The sequence below is a fragment of the Micropterus dolomieu genome, linkage group LG17, assembly GCF_021292245.1.
Source record: "Micropterus dolomieu isolate WLL.071019.BEF.003 ecotype Adirondacks linkage group LG17, ASM2129224v1, whole genome shotgun sequence".
NCBI lineage: Eukaryota > Metazoa > Chordata > Actinopteri > Centrarchiformes > Centrarchidae > Micropterus > Micropterus dolomieu.
The window spans coordinates 28,740,654-28,757,692 of NC_060166.1; the positions used below are offsets into that span (position 1 = coordinate 28,740,654).

A 17,039-nucleotide genomic window follows, 5' to 3' on the forward strand; every position below is an offset into this window, starting at 1 on the left:
ATGTCCCGCCCCCGGCACTGTATGATTAGTTACAAGTCGCGAAAAACAGCCTATGAAACATTTGCTCCGGTGAACGGCGGTTGTTGTTGTTTAACACGTGTTGACTTCAGAAGCAAGTTTTCATGTATTTTTGAGTTATCTTGCAGACAGAAGTGTGCAGCACAGGTTCAAACAGTCAGGACATAAATCTTAACGCAGTCTGAGGCCTGTTCCAAGAAGCAGGTTCTGGTGTAACAAACAAAATCACATACATACACAAAATACAAAAAACACATCCAGTTAATATTTATTTATAAAAATACAAATGTTACATTTAATTTACATGATCTTTCCATGGTCTGAAAACACTGACTATTATAAATGTGATAACTGTTTAGCACACAAAACCACCACGTAGGCTAACTACTGCTTGTCGTCAAAGTGAGCTGCAAATATTTTTGCTATTCTTTCAGTTTCTTTCTTCATGGATAATGGCGACATGTTGGGACGCTGTCGAGGACCTCTGAGATGTTGACTGCCGTGAACTGGAGAGCTTCTGCCCTGGAAAGATCAAAACAAAAACACACTTGCAGTGTGAGTCCTATAAAACTATGACCATAGGAATACTATTTTCTATTGAACTTAATAATTGGGACACACAAGGAGTGACTCATAACAAAAAACTAATTAGTCAGATGACATTTTGTGTGTTTGAGGTGTGTGAACACATGACACACCAATCAAACATAGCAAGCCTTTCTTTGGTTAACCTTTATGTTAATGCACAGACAGTTGTCTGTAGTACACAGTACAATCTGGAGATGAGCAACAAGTAACTAGTTTGAACCGGTTCTTTAACAGGTTCTTGCTGCAAACACAGACACATTACCTCCAGCACCTACATGTATGTGTGTTTTATCCACACCCTACTTGAAACTGGATCCATTAACACTGGTGTTATGCAGAAATACCTTTCCATCTCTACAGCTGACTGGGAGTCACGCTGCTCAGCTGATACCTATACCTACCAATGATACCTACTAATATATATTATGACGTATAGGATCAACATGCGTAGATCCCAAAATTTTCTATGATGCAGCAACTTGACTAGAGCAGAGTGATGAGTGTTTCCAATGATGGCAACTACAAACCAAGACTAGTTGATGAAACAAATATTGAGGCACTCTGTACACACATACTGCACGCACGCCTTACTAAATTATGGCCAATCGGACAAACAAAATATAACAAATACTTATGTTAATGAGGGATTTCAGTTTTTGATTTTTAATAATAATTTTTTTTCGCTTTGTCATTATTTTTTATTGTGAGTAGAATGAATTGACAAAAATATTATAAATAAATATAATCCTTTTGAATAAAATGTAACACGTGAAGGGGTCTGAATACTTTCCAAAGCCACTGTAAGTTACATGAACATCCATGCTCATGTGGCGTACTGTATATTCTGCTATACAGAATCAAAGGCGTGTACTATGACTTCCTCACTCACAAGAGCAGAGTCAAACTTGAGCATTACTTAGATAATCTTAAGTACTTTTTATAGGAACAGAAAATAATCTTATTTACAGTACGTTGCATACTTGAAAATGTTGCTTTGCAATTTTATTTTTGAGTTGACAGAATGTTCTTTGGACCTAGTGTTTTTATTTGATCATGTCAAGTTATTTCATGTCTGTATTGTGTTATTTAATTCGACAAACTAACAAACCGACTTCCTTATACAATTTTTGGTCATCACAGATGCCTGAGCCCTGACTATTAATACTCAAGGCCGATTGTGATCTTGCAAAAAAAAAAAAGCCACCGCAGACAGCAGTGTCCCTAAACAGAGTGTCCTGGAGGTGACAGATGAGATACAAACACACATTGTTCTTTTAATCTTAAGACTGTTCAAACTACTTTGTCAGCTCCTTTCCCAAAGCTAAACACTGCAGACACAATGTACTAAGAAAAAATGACAGAAGGAAAAAATAAGTTGCTACATTATCATTTCAAAAGAGACTGAATGAAGGCAGACAGATAACACGTTTTATATTACAGTGTAAAGAATGGAAGGAACAAAGAACACCAGATGTACTCATGATGAACAGTATGTACAGCATCTACTTGAATTATGTGAACATACAACGTGTCAGATTACATAATAGTGGGTGGACATGTTAATGCTGCACAAATGAGAGTTAAATTACACTGAACTTAAGTTGGTACACAATGTTCCTGTCCTTGGCCGGACTTTGTTCAGCATTGCTAAAGTGAAGCGTAAAGTGACCTTTTTATAACGCCCGGGTCCTGATGTTAACCGACTAGAAATTCTTATAAAAAAGTAAATAAAGTCTTATTTGTCAAAAAAATATATACATTCTTTCAAGAGGACTGTAGGTAATTAAAAAATGCTAAAACTAAGAGGTTATAATTAAGATATTGAGGAAGTCAGTGCGAGGGGAGTGAAAAGTAAAGGGGGAGAAAGGGCGTGTGAGTGTGAATGCCAGAAGCAGAGTTGGTGACAAATACTCACTGGGTCACTGGTTGACTTGGAGAATGAAGGAGCTAATCGTATGACTCTCATAGATGCCTCCAGTTGGTGAGAGGGGAGGAAGAAATTAGGGACCTCCACATGTACCGAGCTTAATGTAAAATGTTAAAAAATAAACAACAAAACAGTATGATAGTATCCTACAGGCCAGCTGAGACCAAAGATTCATGAGATGAAACTAGTAAATGCTGAAAAGGAAAATTTAAAACTCATCTAATAACATCGATGTGACAAACATAAATAGCAATAGATTAGAACAGAATTTGACTCCTGGGCCATTCGTGCAGTGTGTTTATATGCGCCAAACATCCTGTGAGGACGTTATCTGTAAATGGACTGCATGTAATGTTATGCAAGTGTGTATGTGTGTGGTTGTTCGCTAGAAACTCTGTTTCTTTCTGTCTTTTCCCTACAGTCTCTCTCTTTTTTCCTACAGTCTCTGATGCGACTTTCACGTCACTCTAGAGCAGCTGTTGTGACAGTTCTGCTGTAGACAGAGCTGCAGTGAAGGAAAAAGTTCCACAAAAAGCCATTATTAAACATGTGGCTCTCTTCCTCCTCAACCTCGCTTTCATCTGCTCACAAAATTCCTTTTTTTCCACCTGAAATCCAACAGACCACAAGCTCTCTTTTGAGTTATGTGCATACCACTTGCTTACTACTTACAGTGGGGGGACAGAGAGAGAGACTAACGTTAGTGAGTTGGGCATTTGCGTTGTCCAGCGTCAGAAACCGTAATGAAAAGGACACAAAGTTGTGAACAGTTGTCATAATTTGGGAGGAATGTGACTCGTGAGAGGACAATGAAATACGGCAGTCTCCCGTGAAAATTGGGAGGGTTAGCAAGTAGGAGGTAAACTCTGTGGCTCCTTGATTACTTCTTTACGACAGAGTGCTGCTGCATGTGACATTGTGTTGTTCTTCTGCGCACGCGGGTCACTTTCAGGCTGTGGACAATTCACATCAGAGTCTGATATGGGCCATATTTAGGCAATAATGTGAACTGTCAAACAAAAAAATCGGATATGGGAAAAAAATCAGAATTGAGCATTAAGGCCTGCAGTCTGAACATAGCCTAAGAATACATCATCATTTCACCTTGAACCTGACTTTCGCTCACTGAAGACGACAAAAGCCACCAGCTAAAAGTAAGCCAAGTAGATTTTTAAGGTTGATTCATATTTTACTTAAATACTGACATTAAAACACATATCTCACATACACTCACTTTATTAGGTCCACCTAGATAAAACTAATCCAGTCTTCAATAAATCCTCCCTTCACGAAGGTTGTAATGTTGAGGTTGTGTTGAAACTGTTTTAGAGGGGCTGATTCAAATGTAGTCTCCTTTTGGAGGATGTAGTTTGTGGTGCGGTCGAACTATATTGCGTAGAGAAAGGTGTTTGTGTTATTTTGATTTCATTTGGGTAGACAGAATATAAGAAACACCTGTCAGCATAAGGTAAAACAAACTACATTTTAAGTGAACCCACTTAGCATCATGGAACCAAGGGACACTCTTAAAGGATTATTCACTCACAGAACTAGTTTCGTCATTAATCTTTTATCTAAGTGGCCGTTTAAAGGAGATAATAGCAAAAACTAAAATGACAGCAAGAAAAACAACAAATACAGATCAAGGATACGGTTGCAGTGGAGTGTCTTGATTGTCCAGGGAGCATGAAGCATCATGGGTATCTGTGGGTGATGAAGCTGACCTCTCATTGGATTCTTTTGCTTGTCTCTCATCTGAAGCTTGTAGTGTCCTTTCATCCTCTCTGTCTGTGTCTGACGCGTCTCCTGCTGATCCATTAGAACTGTCCCTTTCCTCTCGTCTGGCACATCTGTGTTTCACACTACAGTCATAAGTTTGGAGATTTGTCATCTGCGGCTTCCCGTCCTCGTTCTGGCTGTGGTCCGGCTCCTCTGATGCCTCGAAGCTCTCCAGAGAAATCATGTCAGGGTCTGACAGAATGCTGGTCCAGGGACTGGTTTTGTCTGTTAAAGAAGTCACCTCATTCAGATGTCTCGGCTTCACCACGACCTCTTCGTAATCTTCTTCCTCTTCGTCGTCATCAGGTTCTTTGTCCTGTCTGCAACCTTTCCCATCTTCATCTTCACACGCACCTTCTTCGTTTTCATCCTCCGATGCAGCAACGTTGTAGTTTTGTCTGTGTTGTTCTTCCTCAGGCTCAGACTCTATATGGTCTTCAGACATCTTTGCCAATGGAGAGAGCAGATGAGACACATCATCTTGGGAAGAATTTGAAGATCTGCGTCGACTGGAGATACTCTCAGGGATAGTTTGAGGATCGATGTCTGCAACAGGGGAAGTTGTTGAGCTGCTCTGTGTGTTTGAGGGAATTGTGTCTAGGTGTTCTCCTCGTAGACCTGGTTGGAGAGGACAGTGAAGGTTTTAGCAACTATACTGATTTGAATGTCAGTTATCACGTAAGTGTTTTTTCTTCTTTTAGCAATCAAGGTAATACTTCTAAAGAACTGCTTTTTCCTGTTTTTAGTGTTGGTTATGGCTAAAACCACAACTTGACATTGTTTGTTGCTTGTGTTCTCATAAACCAATGATGTCTGTGTACAAAATTGACAGCAAAGATCTACTATACTAGTACAGTATGGCTGCAACAATTTGTTGATTAATTGATTGTCAATCAACAGAAAATAATCAGAAGCTATTTTGATAATAAATTAATCATATTAGTAATTTTCTGTTTGCAGCTTTTCAAATGTGAGTATTGGCTGCTGGTCAGATGACACAAGCAATTTGAATACATCACCTTGGAATATCATTAATAATTATTAATTATATAATAATAATATATTATACTGGGCTTTTTTTATTTATTTACAATTTTACATTTTATAGACACAGCAATAAAATGATTAAGACAATAATCTGCATATTAATTGATAATAAAAAGAATTGTTAGTTGCAGCCCTGTAGTACACTATATAAACCGGATATAAATAGCATGGGCATTTGTAGAGTGACAGCAATGCAGTGTTGACATTATTCCATTAGTTGGTATTTCAGCACTGGTCCTTCTTTAGAGGAAGAAGTCAGACAGAAAAAGACAGTGATGCCTCCACTGATGGTTAAAGTGTGCAAGCTACACAGTGTACTGTGTCTGCAATGAACGCTGGGTCAACCGCCAGCGTGATCTTTAAATGGTAACTATGACTATTGACTATTGGGCTATATGACTATTGGGCATGTTCCATCAATTGTACCATTTTTAAATGCTAAAATAATGTATTCATCAACCATATTATTTTTAAATGATATATTCACTAAAAACTACTGATGGAAAAGTACTGTCGGCTGGAAGTGGAACCCCTTCTGCATGGAAGCTCACCACTGATGATATTGTTGACTTCTCCAACTAATTGGTTGGACTTGAGAAAAAGCTGACATGTATCTGTGTTCCTCTGTTCCTCAGGCTTGGTGTGACAGTCTTGCTTGGTCATGGACGGGAATATGGGAGTTGAAAGCTTGCGACTGAAGTATCTCTGGATGTTGTCGAGTTCACTTAGTTTATTCCTGTAAAAACAAAACAAAGAGTTATAGTCAAAGTTCAGGTTTAAACCCCCCCCGCCCCAAAATAATGATGCCGGACTGTTTATCAGAGGAATTATACCTGAGTGCTGAAAACAGGAATGAGCTGGAGGGATCGATGTCGCCAACACTGCCACCGACAGAATTAGCTGCTGTTTGCTCCTGCAGACTCTGATGGTAAAGACGTACTTTGTCCATGTGTTCAAAATGGCGGTCACTCTCACTAGACCTGAACAGTTGTAACGATTTATAAATACAATGGTAGACAGACTTTGGAAGCTTTTCTTTTCAGCATGTGGAAATACATTGTACATAATGTGTATATAAAAATGTGTGAGTAATTGTTCGACAAACCTTTCAGAGAACAGCCTGTCTGTGTGGTCAGGTGACGAGATCTTCTGCTCAGGGTATCGGCTGATGTGAGAGGGGAAGCTGCTGTATGTGGCTGTGGTGTGGTAGGTGAGAGGGAGTGCCTTGAATAAAGCCAGTTAATAAAACAAATCCACCGTTATTAGTCTGTAAAAAAACAACAACTTTTATTTTGTTTTATAAATTATAAAAAACATAATCTATGTATGAATACTTTCTCTCACCGACGTGTTTTTGGAAGGTTCTTCATTCACAATTTTTCTCTGTCCTCGGAGGTCTTGGATCCCCTTTAGTGGAGTGATGGACACTTTGAGTTGACCGTGACACTGACCGCTGAAATCTGTGATGTTGTACCAACCACACACTGACTGGAACCCACAGAGTAAGGGAGACAGGTCTACAGAAGCAAATCCAATCACCCTCTCCATTTCTATGGAAGTAAAACAACCCAAGAGTGAATGAATATGTCAAACAGATCAATGCAATATACATCATGGAGTGAAACTGCTTCCTGTACCCCCTTTGTGCCAGACTTTGAACACCAGAGATTGTTGTGGATCAACCAGTAGCTGCTTTGAAAGCCTGTAAATTTGAAACAAATCATCAGCCTGATATTTTATAAGTGGTTTTATTAATGTGCTTTTGATATCCTCAAATACTTAAGTTAATGTCTTTGATATAACTCAGACCTGCACTCATGATGATGGTCCCACACAGGGCTGTCAGTGTTGGCTATGACAGCTGTGGACGCTGGTTCAGCTGAGTCGGCAGTGACGTATGAAACACAGCAGCATGGTGACCCTTCACTGCGCTCTGCTAGAGGACAGCCTGCCAGAAAAACACAACACACACATCAATATTTATGTACTGTGTCACAAAAGGAAGAAAGAAAACAACATTTCAGGTAACAAGCTCACCTTTCAGATTCAGGTGCATCGCCCGGTCCACTGTAACAGTCACAGGGAAAGATTCATCTGTGCTCATTGCTGTGTGCTGCACAGATGTAATGTCTGGAGTTGTTCTGGAGGATTTATTCTTGTGTCTGCTTTCCCTGTGTGATTGTTTGGGTGTAGTAGGCGAGGGGGATCTATCTGCTGCTTCTTCCTCTTCTGGTAAGAGTTCCCCCTGGCTGTCCGAGTCCACTTGTGTGTCAACTCCAGCAGAGGCCTTCAAAGGGACGAAACCTGCTGTCAGGGTGATGTGCACTCTGACAGCAGCCCCTTGTAGATCCACTGCTGAGCGTCTGAACAGTGGATAGACTCCTGTAAAACCAAAAATCTGTGATTACACTCAAATACAAACAATAATAATCAGTGAAATTATAACACAATCATTTCTTACCACTGAGAGTAAGCTTCTGCTTGGGCGTCTTTGCAAGAGAGGATAGGTCGATAAACGCTGAACCCACCAGTCGGTCTGTGTCTCGGGGTCTTTGGGTTTTGTCTTTTTTAAAGGCAATCCATACCTGAACCTCTAGCCTCTCCTCTCGAAGATACCACATCAAGGGCTGAGTGCTCCTTAGCTCCACAGTTCTACTTCCCTGGAAAGTGGCAGTGGCTTGGCCTCCCTCCCCACCCTCAACAGTGGGGTGTTTCATCTGGGAGCAGAAGGCATCCTGGTCGTAGAACTTATACCTAAAGTAGCAGTAAGTCGAGCGCAAAATCGCCCTGTGTCCTGGCAGAAGCAAGCAGTGGACAGGTATCCACGCTCTAGGCATTGAAAAAGTCAAAGACATTTTTCTCATGCTGTCTTCCCAGGCTTCTTCATCATCTTGCATTTCATTCTGGGCTATTCCCCAGCCCACACCCTGAGCAGCTTTAATGACCCTTTCCCTGTCTGAGTGGTGGGCGAAGTTGACAGAGATCTCGAGGCCCCCGACCAAGATGTGCTGATGCTGAGAAGAACTTGTTTCCTGAGGTACATACACTCCAAACCAGCCGGAAATACCTTTATATTTGGGAAAATAAACACAATGGCTGTGTGTTCATCATTAAATATCTACTTGACCCAGAAGTCACTTATAGACTGCAGCATACCTGTTCTTTTATGGATGAGATCGGCCAGTGGTATTTTCACTGTGCCCAACATCACATCCTTTGGCTTATGAGTGAGCACTGCTGCAACAAATAGCACAAAACAATATGTAACTTACAGGCAGATATTATGGACTAACATTAAAACTAAACGCTTATATATAAGAATGTTTTGAACAAACAAAAATATAAATTGTGGAACAACATGATGTCCAGCTGCCAGAAAGGTAAAACATATTCAGCATTGTTATGGACTACTTGGCCAAGCATCATTAACAAACTAATTATGTGGATTAATTTAATGTTAATTTGAATGTATCCTGTACTTCATTTTATTAAAGGATGAGGTGGTTGGAACACTGCCTGTTAAAAATAAAAATATCACTTGCATGTTAAATGTTACATGATATATGTATACATTTGTAAAATGATTATTAATATGTAATTGTGGTAAATAAAACAAATCAAGCTTTCTAAAAACCTTTGCGATTGTCTCTGTTCCATACAGTGAAGACAGCAGTCGCTTCCTCCAGCTGCTCAGCCAGGCTGCAGGTTTCTCCACTGCTCCTCTGAATCAGCAGGTCACAGGACACCTCCATGTGGTGGTCGAACTCCGGGCAGAAGGTCCTCGCGGCTATGCGGGTGCTCCTCCGCACACTCTCAGGCAGGAAGGAGAGCTGCACTGTGATGTATGTGTTCACTCCCACACTGGCAAAGTAGCTGAATCTTTCATCCTGTTCAGATACAACCCTGAAACAGAGAGGAAGAAGCACAATAGCAAACTGAAGCCATTTGGGCAGTATCTCTAAATAAGTATTAGGAAGAAATTAGCAAATACTTTCAGTCTGAAAGATCTCTGCTGCTGAAACTCTTGCCATCAGAACAATTAATAGAGTTGAATGCCATTTTATATGTTGATCACAAAACACACAGTTGAAAAACTCAACAGAAATGTCTATGTCAATGTAAATAGGCTGGTGGCAGAAGTGTCAGCAGTAGAGCTCTAACTCTACATATTAAAACGGAAACTACATTGATGGCTAGATGGCATGACCTGATACCACTATCTCAAAGAGTGAGTGAATGCTGTATTTATATATTTAGCCTGGTCAACTCCCCATCACATATGAAAAAGATGCATTCAAACACAGTACCTCCCCACGTGCCATCCTGCAATTAGGAACAGTAAGTTTCACACATTTACCCAAAAGCAAAAACAGTTTCAAGACAAAGACAAAGTGCTGATATGCTTGACAACAACGACAAAGAGGAAATACTAAATCGTCTATCTACATATCTAATATTCCAACAACCTTACAGTTTGATTTACATATATATGAATTCCACTTTGATCACCTGATGGTGTAAAGTCTTTTTATGATCACATGAACAAAATAAAAACACAAAGGTTTAGTGGTGTACCTTGCTGCGGCCTGCAGACCTGATGCTCTGTGCACTTGAACCACGAGTGTCACAACGCGAGAGGCAGATCCTTTACCAGTCTGCCCTTCAGGTCTCACTGGTCGGTGCTTGTACCGAATGCACACATCCAGCAGGCCTGAAAAACACAACAGATCAGTCACAACATTTAAGGGTTGAAACAAACACTGGAGCGTTTATCCACTTACTTTACTGGTTCACTTTGTATGGCAAATGCAAACAAGTTGTGGTTTCATCTGTGATAAGACCGTCTGACATTCTGCATTATTAAATTATTAAATACCCACCGTCTTACGAGACATTCATATGTGCAGCCATCTAAAGTAAAGCTGATATGCACTCCAAACCAACACCAACATGAACCTGATGGTGCACCATGATGTCTGATATCCAGGTAGATATTTAGAGGGGTTTGTTTGTGTGTCTGCGTACCTGAGGGTTGAGGCTGGTGTCCTGTGGGACTGTCTGTCCTGGGAATCAGGGGCAGGGAGAACATTTGAGCCTCGTTGGGATGCTGTCTCTGCATGGTGACCATGGCACACAGTTTGGACAATGGAAGCATTCCTTTGGCCACAAGCTGGTCTCGAACATTTGGATAATAATATCTGCAAAAACATAAAGATCCGTAATATGGAACCACAAAGTTTTATGTTAAGATTCTAAGCTATGCAGCTGCAAAATAAAAACCACATCAAGCAGTTACATCATAGGCCTTGAGGTATATTCAGACACAAAATATTGGTGTTTTTATTCTTTCATTTACAGGAAGCAACCATTTCTGAGAAGAGAATGTTTGGTTCTCTTCTCAGAAATAGTCACAGTGGTCTTACGTAAGAAACGCAACACTTAGTTTTTAGATTTAGGCAGAAGAAGTCAAGCTTCAGAGTAATGACAGGGTGATGACAATGTTTTTGCTTTAGTGAGTGTAGGTCAATTTCCATTTCTTCCCTCTTATTCGAAAAGACGACCACAAACCTGCACCACACTTCAAACTGGACACCCCCTCCACTGCTTAGGCCTTGACTTGAAAGAGAGCTGAGCAGCAGCCTCTGAACAGGCACTCCTTCAGGAGCCAGAAGCACATGAGTCTCAGTGTGGCCAAACATCGGGTCAGGGACACACAGAGTTGTGGTCGTACGAAACAGCTTCAGGTTCACGCCTGTTGTAGATGAGATACAGATCAGAGTGACGTAGAGGGAAGAAAAGCTTCATGAGAAATTCTAAAGGGTTTTACACACTGAAATGGCCTTACTGCTCTCTATGAGGTCTTGGTCCACTTTTGTAGCAGGGTCACCCTCCTGAGAGGGGAAACTGTACTGGATATAGCAGTCAGCCTCACCCCACACTGTGGACTGCAGAGGTGTCAGCCCATTTAACTTCTCCACTCTTATCACAAACAGGTGCTCTCTCATAGTTTCTGCTTGCGCTGCAATCACCTGATGGACAAACACAATTGTGAAAGAAGGTTAAACGGACTTGACATCTTGTCAGCACAGTAAAACATGCTTCACACATACTCAAGTCCTTTCTAAATATCTAAATGAAAGCAGTGTCACACCTAGTTAATGCATAAGTGATATTTCTAATTGTTTTGAATGTTCTTCCTCAGATTTGTTGAGTGATCCACTGTTTGGCAAGCGTTTGCCATGTTCTGACCATAAAGAAAAGTAAAAATCTGGTTTCTTCAAAAAGCAAAGGTCAGCCTTAAAACTTGAAAGAAATAACGATTCAACATTTCTCGTAATAATTATCAATATTGAATGGTATGAAATTCTTTATGGTGACACAATTTTTGGCTGTATCGCCCAGCCCTACAAACACACAAATGCTTCAAGGTTTCTGTAGCCAACATTAACACTGACCTTTGTTTGTGAATGTGGCTGGTGTTCAAGTAGATGAAGTGGTCTCACATGATGAGATAAATTGTCATATTCTTCATTCCTCGTGCGCTGGAGGGCAACTATCTGCTCTGATCGGCCAAGAGCCAAAACAACCCTTAGGTTCCCTTTAGAGCTACCTGAGAACACATCAATGACTGGCATGTAGCAGTCCACACCTAAAACAGGGTACTGCGCCTGCAGAAGAAGGTGGGCAATCTTTGGATCCCTGGAGGGGAGGTGGAAAAAAAAGTTACAGAGTTACTCACAAGCAGCCTCACTATGATAGGTATATTTCAGTCCACATTACGAGTTGTGTGTGGTGAAAATTGTGTTTAAAAAAATCCTAGTATCATTCTGAGAATTCAAGGAGTTTATAGCACGTGGGATAAAATACCTTTACAACATATTCTCTTTGGAGAACAGGATAGCGCCTTCTAGAGGGCAGGTTAAATAAAAGAGATCTAAAAGCTCCCCATTAAGCTTCTTAGCCTTTTGACAGCTCTCAACTCAAGATATCACAGTTGTGTTTAGTTTAATTTATCTTTTGATATTTTATGGAATTAATTCATTAATCATTTGGTCTATAAAAGTCAGAAAATTACGAAAAAAGTTACAATTTTCCAGAAGTCGAAGTCTACAACCCAAAAATATTAAATTTACTGTCACAGATGACTTAGAAAACCAACATATATTCACATTTGAGAGGTTGGTATCAGTGAAGTTTCTATACTTTTGCATAAAAAAACAACTTCAATGATGAATTGATTATTAAAAAATGTGTCATTCTTCCACGACTTGCCTAAATGACATGTAGAACTGGTGGAGAGGTAATTTAACCAGGCCAAGGAGTTGATCCTGCCGTGAGCCTCCTGTCCTCTGCCACACCTCGATTACCATCATATTATTCTTCATCCGCTCCAGCAGCTTAGCTGTCAAGGCCACAGGAGTCACCTGAGACAAAGGATTAAGAAAAAATCATGTAGGATTTTGCATTTATAACGTAGTGAAGGAGTATGTTGCAATGTTATAATTAGACTTGATCTCCTGGGCTAACCTGAACAAAGTTGAAAGTAGGATTTGCCTGACCCCAGCTGATGACAGATCGTGCTGTCTCATCGCACCAAAAAAGTTTACAATTCAAGTACACGTTTGGAGCCTGCATGGGCCCGCAGTTGAAGTTCTTTCCATCTGGCACCATGAGTAAGGTGTGCAGCAGGACCTCAGGGTACTCCTCCACCTGATGCTGTGATTTATGAGGGGATGTGTGGAGGCCAGGATGGGGAGAGGGTTCTTTCGAGGGTTTCTGAGGACTCCAAACGTTCAGTCTGGAGTCTTCAAAAGAGCTAGCTAGTAGCTCCTTCCTGCCAAGGTCAACATGTTGAGATGTGAAGCTGGTCTCTCGCTGTGGACTTGGTGCAGTTTTTGAAGGGGATTTGCCTCTCCTAGCCAGTTTGCTTATACTCCTTTCAGAGAAATCTTTGTTGTCTGTAGCAAGTTCTAGTGACACCTGAAAAAAAGATTGACAGTCACTTGGGTTGTTAACATTATTCCTGGTTAAAATAAAATATATACATAAAAAAAATATATTATATTATATGTATTACCTTGAGAGGTCCAATTTCTTGTGTTTCATTATTTACTTCCACGCTCTGTACATGTAAGACGACAGACTGACTCAGCTGCTTGCTCTGCAGCAGAGAGCGCAGTGGGTGAACCGCCTTACCAATGGGAACAGGCTGCAACAAGAGAAGCCAAGGTCATCCCCAGCACTTCATTATGGTGATTAATGCAACAGCCTCTTCACTTGCCTTAATCAAAAAACCCTAAATAGGTTACAGACTGTACAGAACTCAGATGCTCGGCTCCTAACTAAAATATGATCATATCACCCCTGTTTTAGCATCATTGCACTGGCTCCCTGTTTGTTTTACGATTGATTTTAAGATTTTACTCATTACTTTTAAGGCTATTCATGGCTTGGCTCCTGATTATATTTTAGATATTTTGACTCCTTATGAGCTCTCCCGTGGTCTAAGATCTTCTGGCAAGGGCCTCTTGTCTGTTCCTGGAGCCAGACTAAGAACAAAAGGTGACCGAGCATTTGCTGTCAGGGCCCCGAGGCTCTGGAACGACTTGCCTGAGGAAATTAGGCTGGCAGGGTCGGCTTCTTCTTTCAAATCTCTTTCAAAAACTTACTTTTACCGGTCCAAGCCCGAGTGGGCTGGGAACCTGCGAATGCAAGGCATCGCGGTTCCCAGTACCAGCGAAGCGGCTGGGAACCCTATTGTTTTTGCTCAGATTTATATTATTTTTTTAATTCTTCCATTCATATAACTGATACTGCGGCCTACACCGTAACTGCTGGGGACGCGAAACTCACAAGGTAGGTTCACAGCCCCAAGAGGCGCAAAAATCCGTACACTTCTATCTCTAGGGGGCGCTATAAGCAACGTCAACGTGTTTGGGCTTGGAACTCCCGCCTACGAAGGTGTATATCAAAAACCTTATATCCACACGATCGGGGGATCCAGCTGAATCTCGTGGTATAGGCCACACCCATTTCCGCCTAAACTTTTTTTCCCTACATCGTGAAAACTGAAAAACCTATTCTAATTAACTCCTCCGAAGCCGCAAGTCCGATCGACACCAAACTTGGCACGGATAATCTCTGGACCAAGCCGAAGAAAGTTTGTAGAGGGAATCTTGATGCGCCAAAAAATGTCCCAATTACAAGCTAACAAATGTTTACGCAAACGCTAAAAACAGGATGTCGTGATCTTACGTTTGCAATGTCTACACCAAACTTGGGGACCTTATCTGGCACGGCCTCCTGAGGGCCTGTGTGAAATTTGCCGTCAATCGGCCTCTAGGTAGCGCTATTAATTGGAAATCAAATAACACTCCCACAGACATACATTCATTCCAGATCTCCATAACCACAAGCCCCTTTCATTTATAACTCTGCTCATTTAATCTCCACGGGCCCTGATATGGCTCAGGGGCCCGTCATTATGGGACAATTAATCACGGCGGGCCCGGGCCGACTCGCGCGCAGGTGGGGCGGCTTGCGCCGGGAGGCTTGGACCCCGCTTATAACTGCTTGCAGTTCTAGTTTGTTTTTGTATTTTATGTGTGATTTGTTGTGAAGCACTTTGTACTTTGTTTGATAAATGCTATATAAATAAAGCTTATTATTATTATTATTTAAGTACTTTATAGTGATGAGTGTTAATTAATGTCTATCTGTGTTATTGGGCATTTATTATTATTATTATTATTATGTCATTTTTATTTGTTTTATAGAGAAGCTTTATAAAAACAGTCACATTAAGAAAAACCCTAATTTTATAGTGGTGGTAAATAACCTACCATGTGCCAGAAACATAATACACCCTTAAAATAGAAAACATCCTAACTACTGATTCAAAAAAAATCTGTCACGGTTTGATTTAAAATAAGAATTGTAAAACTATAAACCGCTAGAATACAAATGTGTACTAATGCTTAATGACACAAACATTATGTTAAAGCTGCATTAATAGGTTTCTGAACTGTGTTGTACAAACAGAACATTTTACATTTATTATTACCAGAACAAATTACAATAAATAATTTAGGTAGACCCAAAGGTAAACATTAGAGTACACCTTTGTCAAAGAATACATATTTACTACTATATTATATACTATATATTCTACTTTTATCCAAAGCAACTTACAATTGCTATATCTGAGGTTGCACACCTCTGGAGCCACTACGGGTTAAGTATCTTGCTCTGGGACACATTGGCGGGTAGGTCGATACCCAGTCAGTCACTCACTCTTAAACCAACAAATATTACAAATGTTAACCAATCTAATGAGCAATGTTTAGTCCAAAGCTACTTACTTTCTTTTGGTCATTCTTTCGTGAGTAAATTGTGAAAATCAGATCAGTTTCCCACCATTGTTTAACTGCTGCTGTACTGAAGTGGACAGGAAACACAGAGTGCTGGTGGAATTTCACCGCTAAAAAACACAGAAGAGTGTTCGTCAGATACACTGACAAACCTGACCAAAGACTGGCAGAGACAGTGAAACAGTGAGTTTCACTCAGGTGGGTTTAATATAAGCAAATATATATCATACCTCCTCCTGTTACTTTACTGGCTACAGCTCTGGTCACCTCCCCATCTCCTCCCTTACTGCGATCATGTCGACTGGAAGAGGAAGGGATCGGGAACACGTACTCGATAAAATAAGTGCTAATGAAGAAGAGAGTAGATGTCAATAAACGCCTTTCTTAATCATAATGACAGTGTTATTTTAAAATGAGATTCAAATGGTGATACATATTTTGCCTACCACTTCTTGCTGGTTAGTGGTCGAGGAGGCCTCCCTTTTATTGAAGTCTTTCTGGGTGTGGTGTTTGTACTGCCTGGTGGTACGACCAGGGAGTCGACAGTCACTCTTGCCAGCCGGATCAAACTCAGCGAAGTCAACTGCTCTGCACTCAGGCCAGGAGCAATGCCACAAGCATCTGTAGACCGCTGAGGCCCTGAATTTAGACTGGACACAACCAAAATAAGGTGAATTATAGTCTCACAAAAAAAGTGGTATGGTTACTATGAGTCTACTTTCATCATAGCGGCTAAATCTAAACTTGAAGCCACTGAGGACTGCATAGACAGGTATCTTATTGACACGCTCGCTGAACTGCCATAGCCAACTAGTGTCTAGTGAAATAACGAAGTCTACTCTTGTCTTTTTTGTTCAGAGATATTGTTTACCATTAATGGTCTTCAGGTAAATGTGAGAATCCAAATGACAGTCCATAAAGCTCCATTTAGTCAAACATTTCAACACAACATATAGTACAGGTTGCCCAGCATAGTGTGCCTAGCAAAGCGGTCAAAAAAATATTTGTGCTCCCCTTCTGACTAGGAACACCCATCACCTGAGTGAGGGTTCCTAACTAAATTGCGTTTTACGCAAAGCAGAAAGGTGACACCTACTGGACCCACTAGTGTTCTGCACACAAAAACATTGATGATTCTTGTCTATGAAGATTCTCAGTCATCCAGGTCACAGTTATCCAACGAAGGTTAAAATCAAGGGCAACTGGACTTGGTTGAAGATACTGGAAGACGTTTCGTCCCTCATCCAAAGGACTTCTTCAGTTCTGACTGACTGGCAGGGAAACTCAGCTATTTAACTTCAGTGGGGTCG

The 17,039-nt window shown here is 40.7% G+C and overlaps 1 protein-coding gene across 1 annotated transcript; it reads right to left on the reverse strand.

Moving 5' to 3' along the window:
• Nucleotides 1-261: 261 nt before the first annotated feature.
• Nucleotides 262-16,456, reverse strand: c2cd3 (C2 domain containing 3 centriole elongation regulator). The gene is made up of 25 exons (XM_046072825.1): nt 16,437-16,456; nt 16,176-16,379; nt 15,960-16,075; nt 15,721-15,839; nt 13,437-13,568; nt 12,887-13,339; nt 12,632-12,783; nt 11,815-12,058; nt 11,205-11,388; nt 10,928-11,111; nt 10,385-10,557; nt 9,935-10,070; nt 8,994-9,262; nt 8,516-8,596; nt 7,821-8,426; nt 7,397-7,741; nt 7,169-7,307; nt 6,997-7,061; nt 6,704-6,909; nt 6,465-6,583; nt 6,193-6,339; nt 5,911-6,095; nt 4,186-4,930; nt 2,522-2,630; nt 262-540 (listed from the first exon to the last, which is right to left on the reverse strand). The coding sequence occupies exons 1-25, from the start codon at nt 16,454-16,456 to the stop codon at nt 403-405; spliced, it is 5,271 nt and encodes a 1,756-aa protein (XP_045928781.1). The 3' UTR covers nt 262-402.
• Nucleotides 16,457-17,039: the final 583 nt, after the last annotated feature.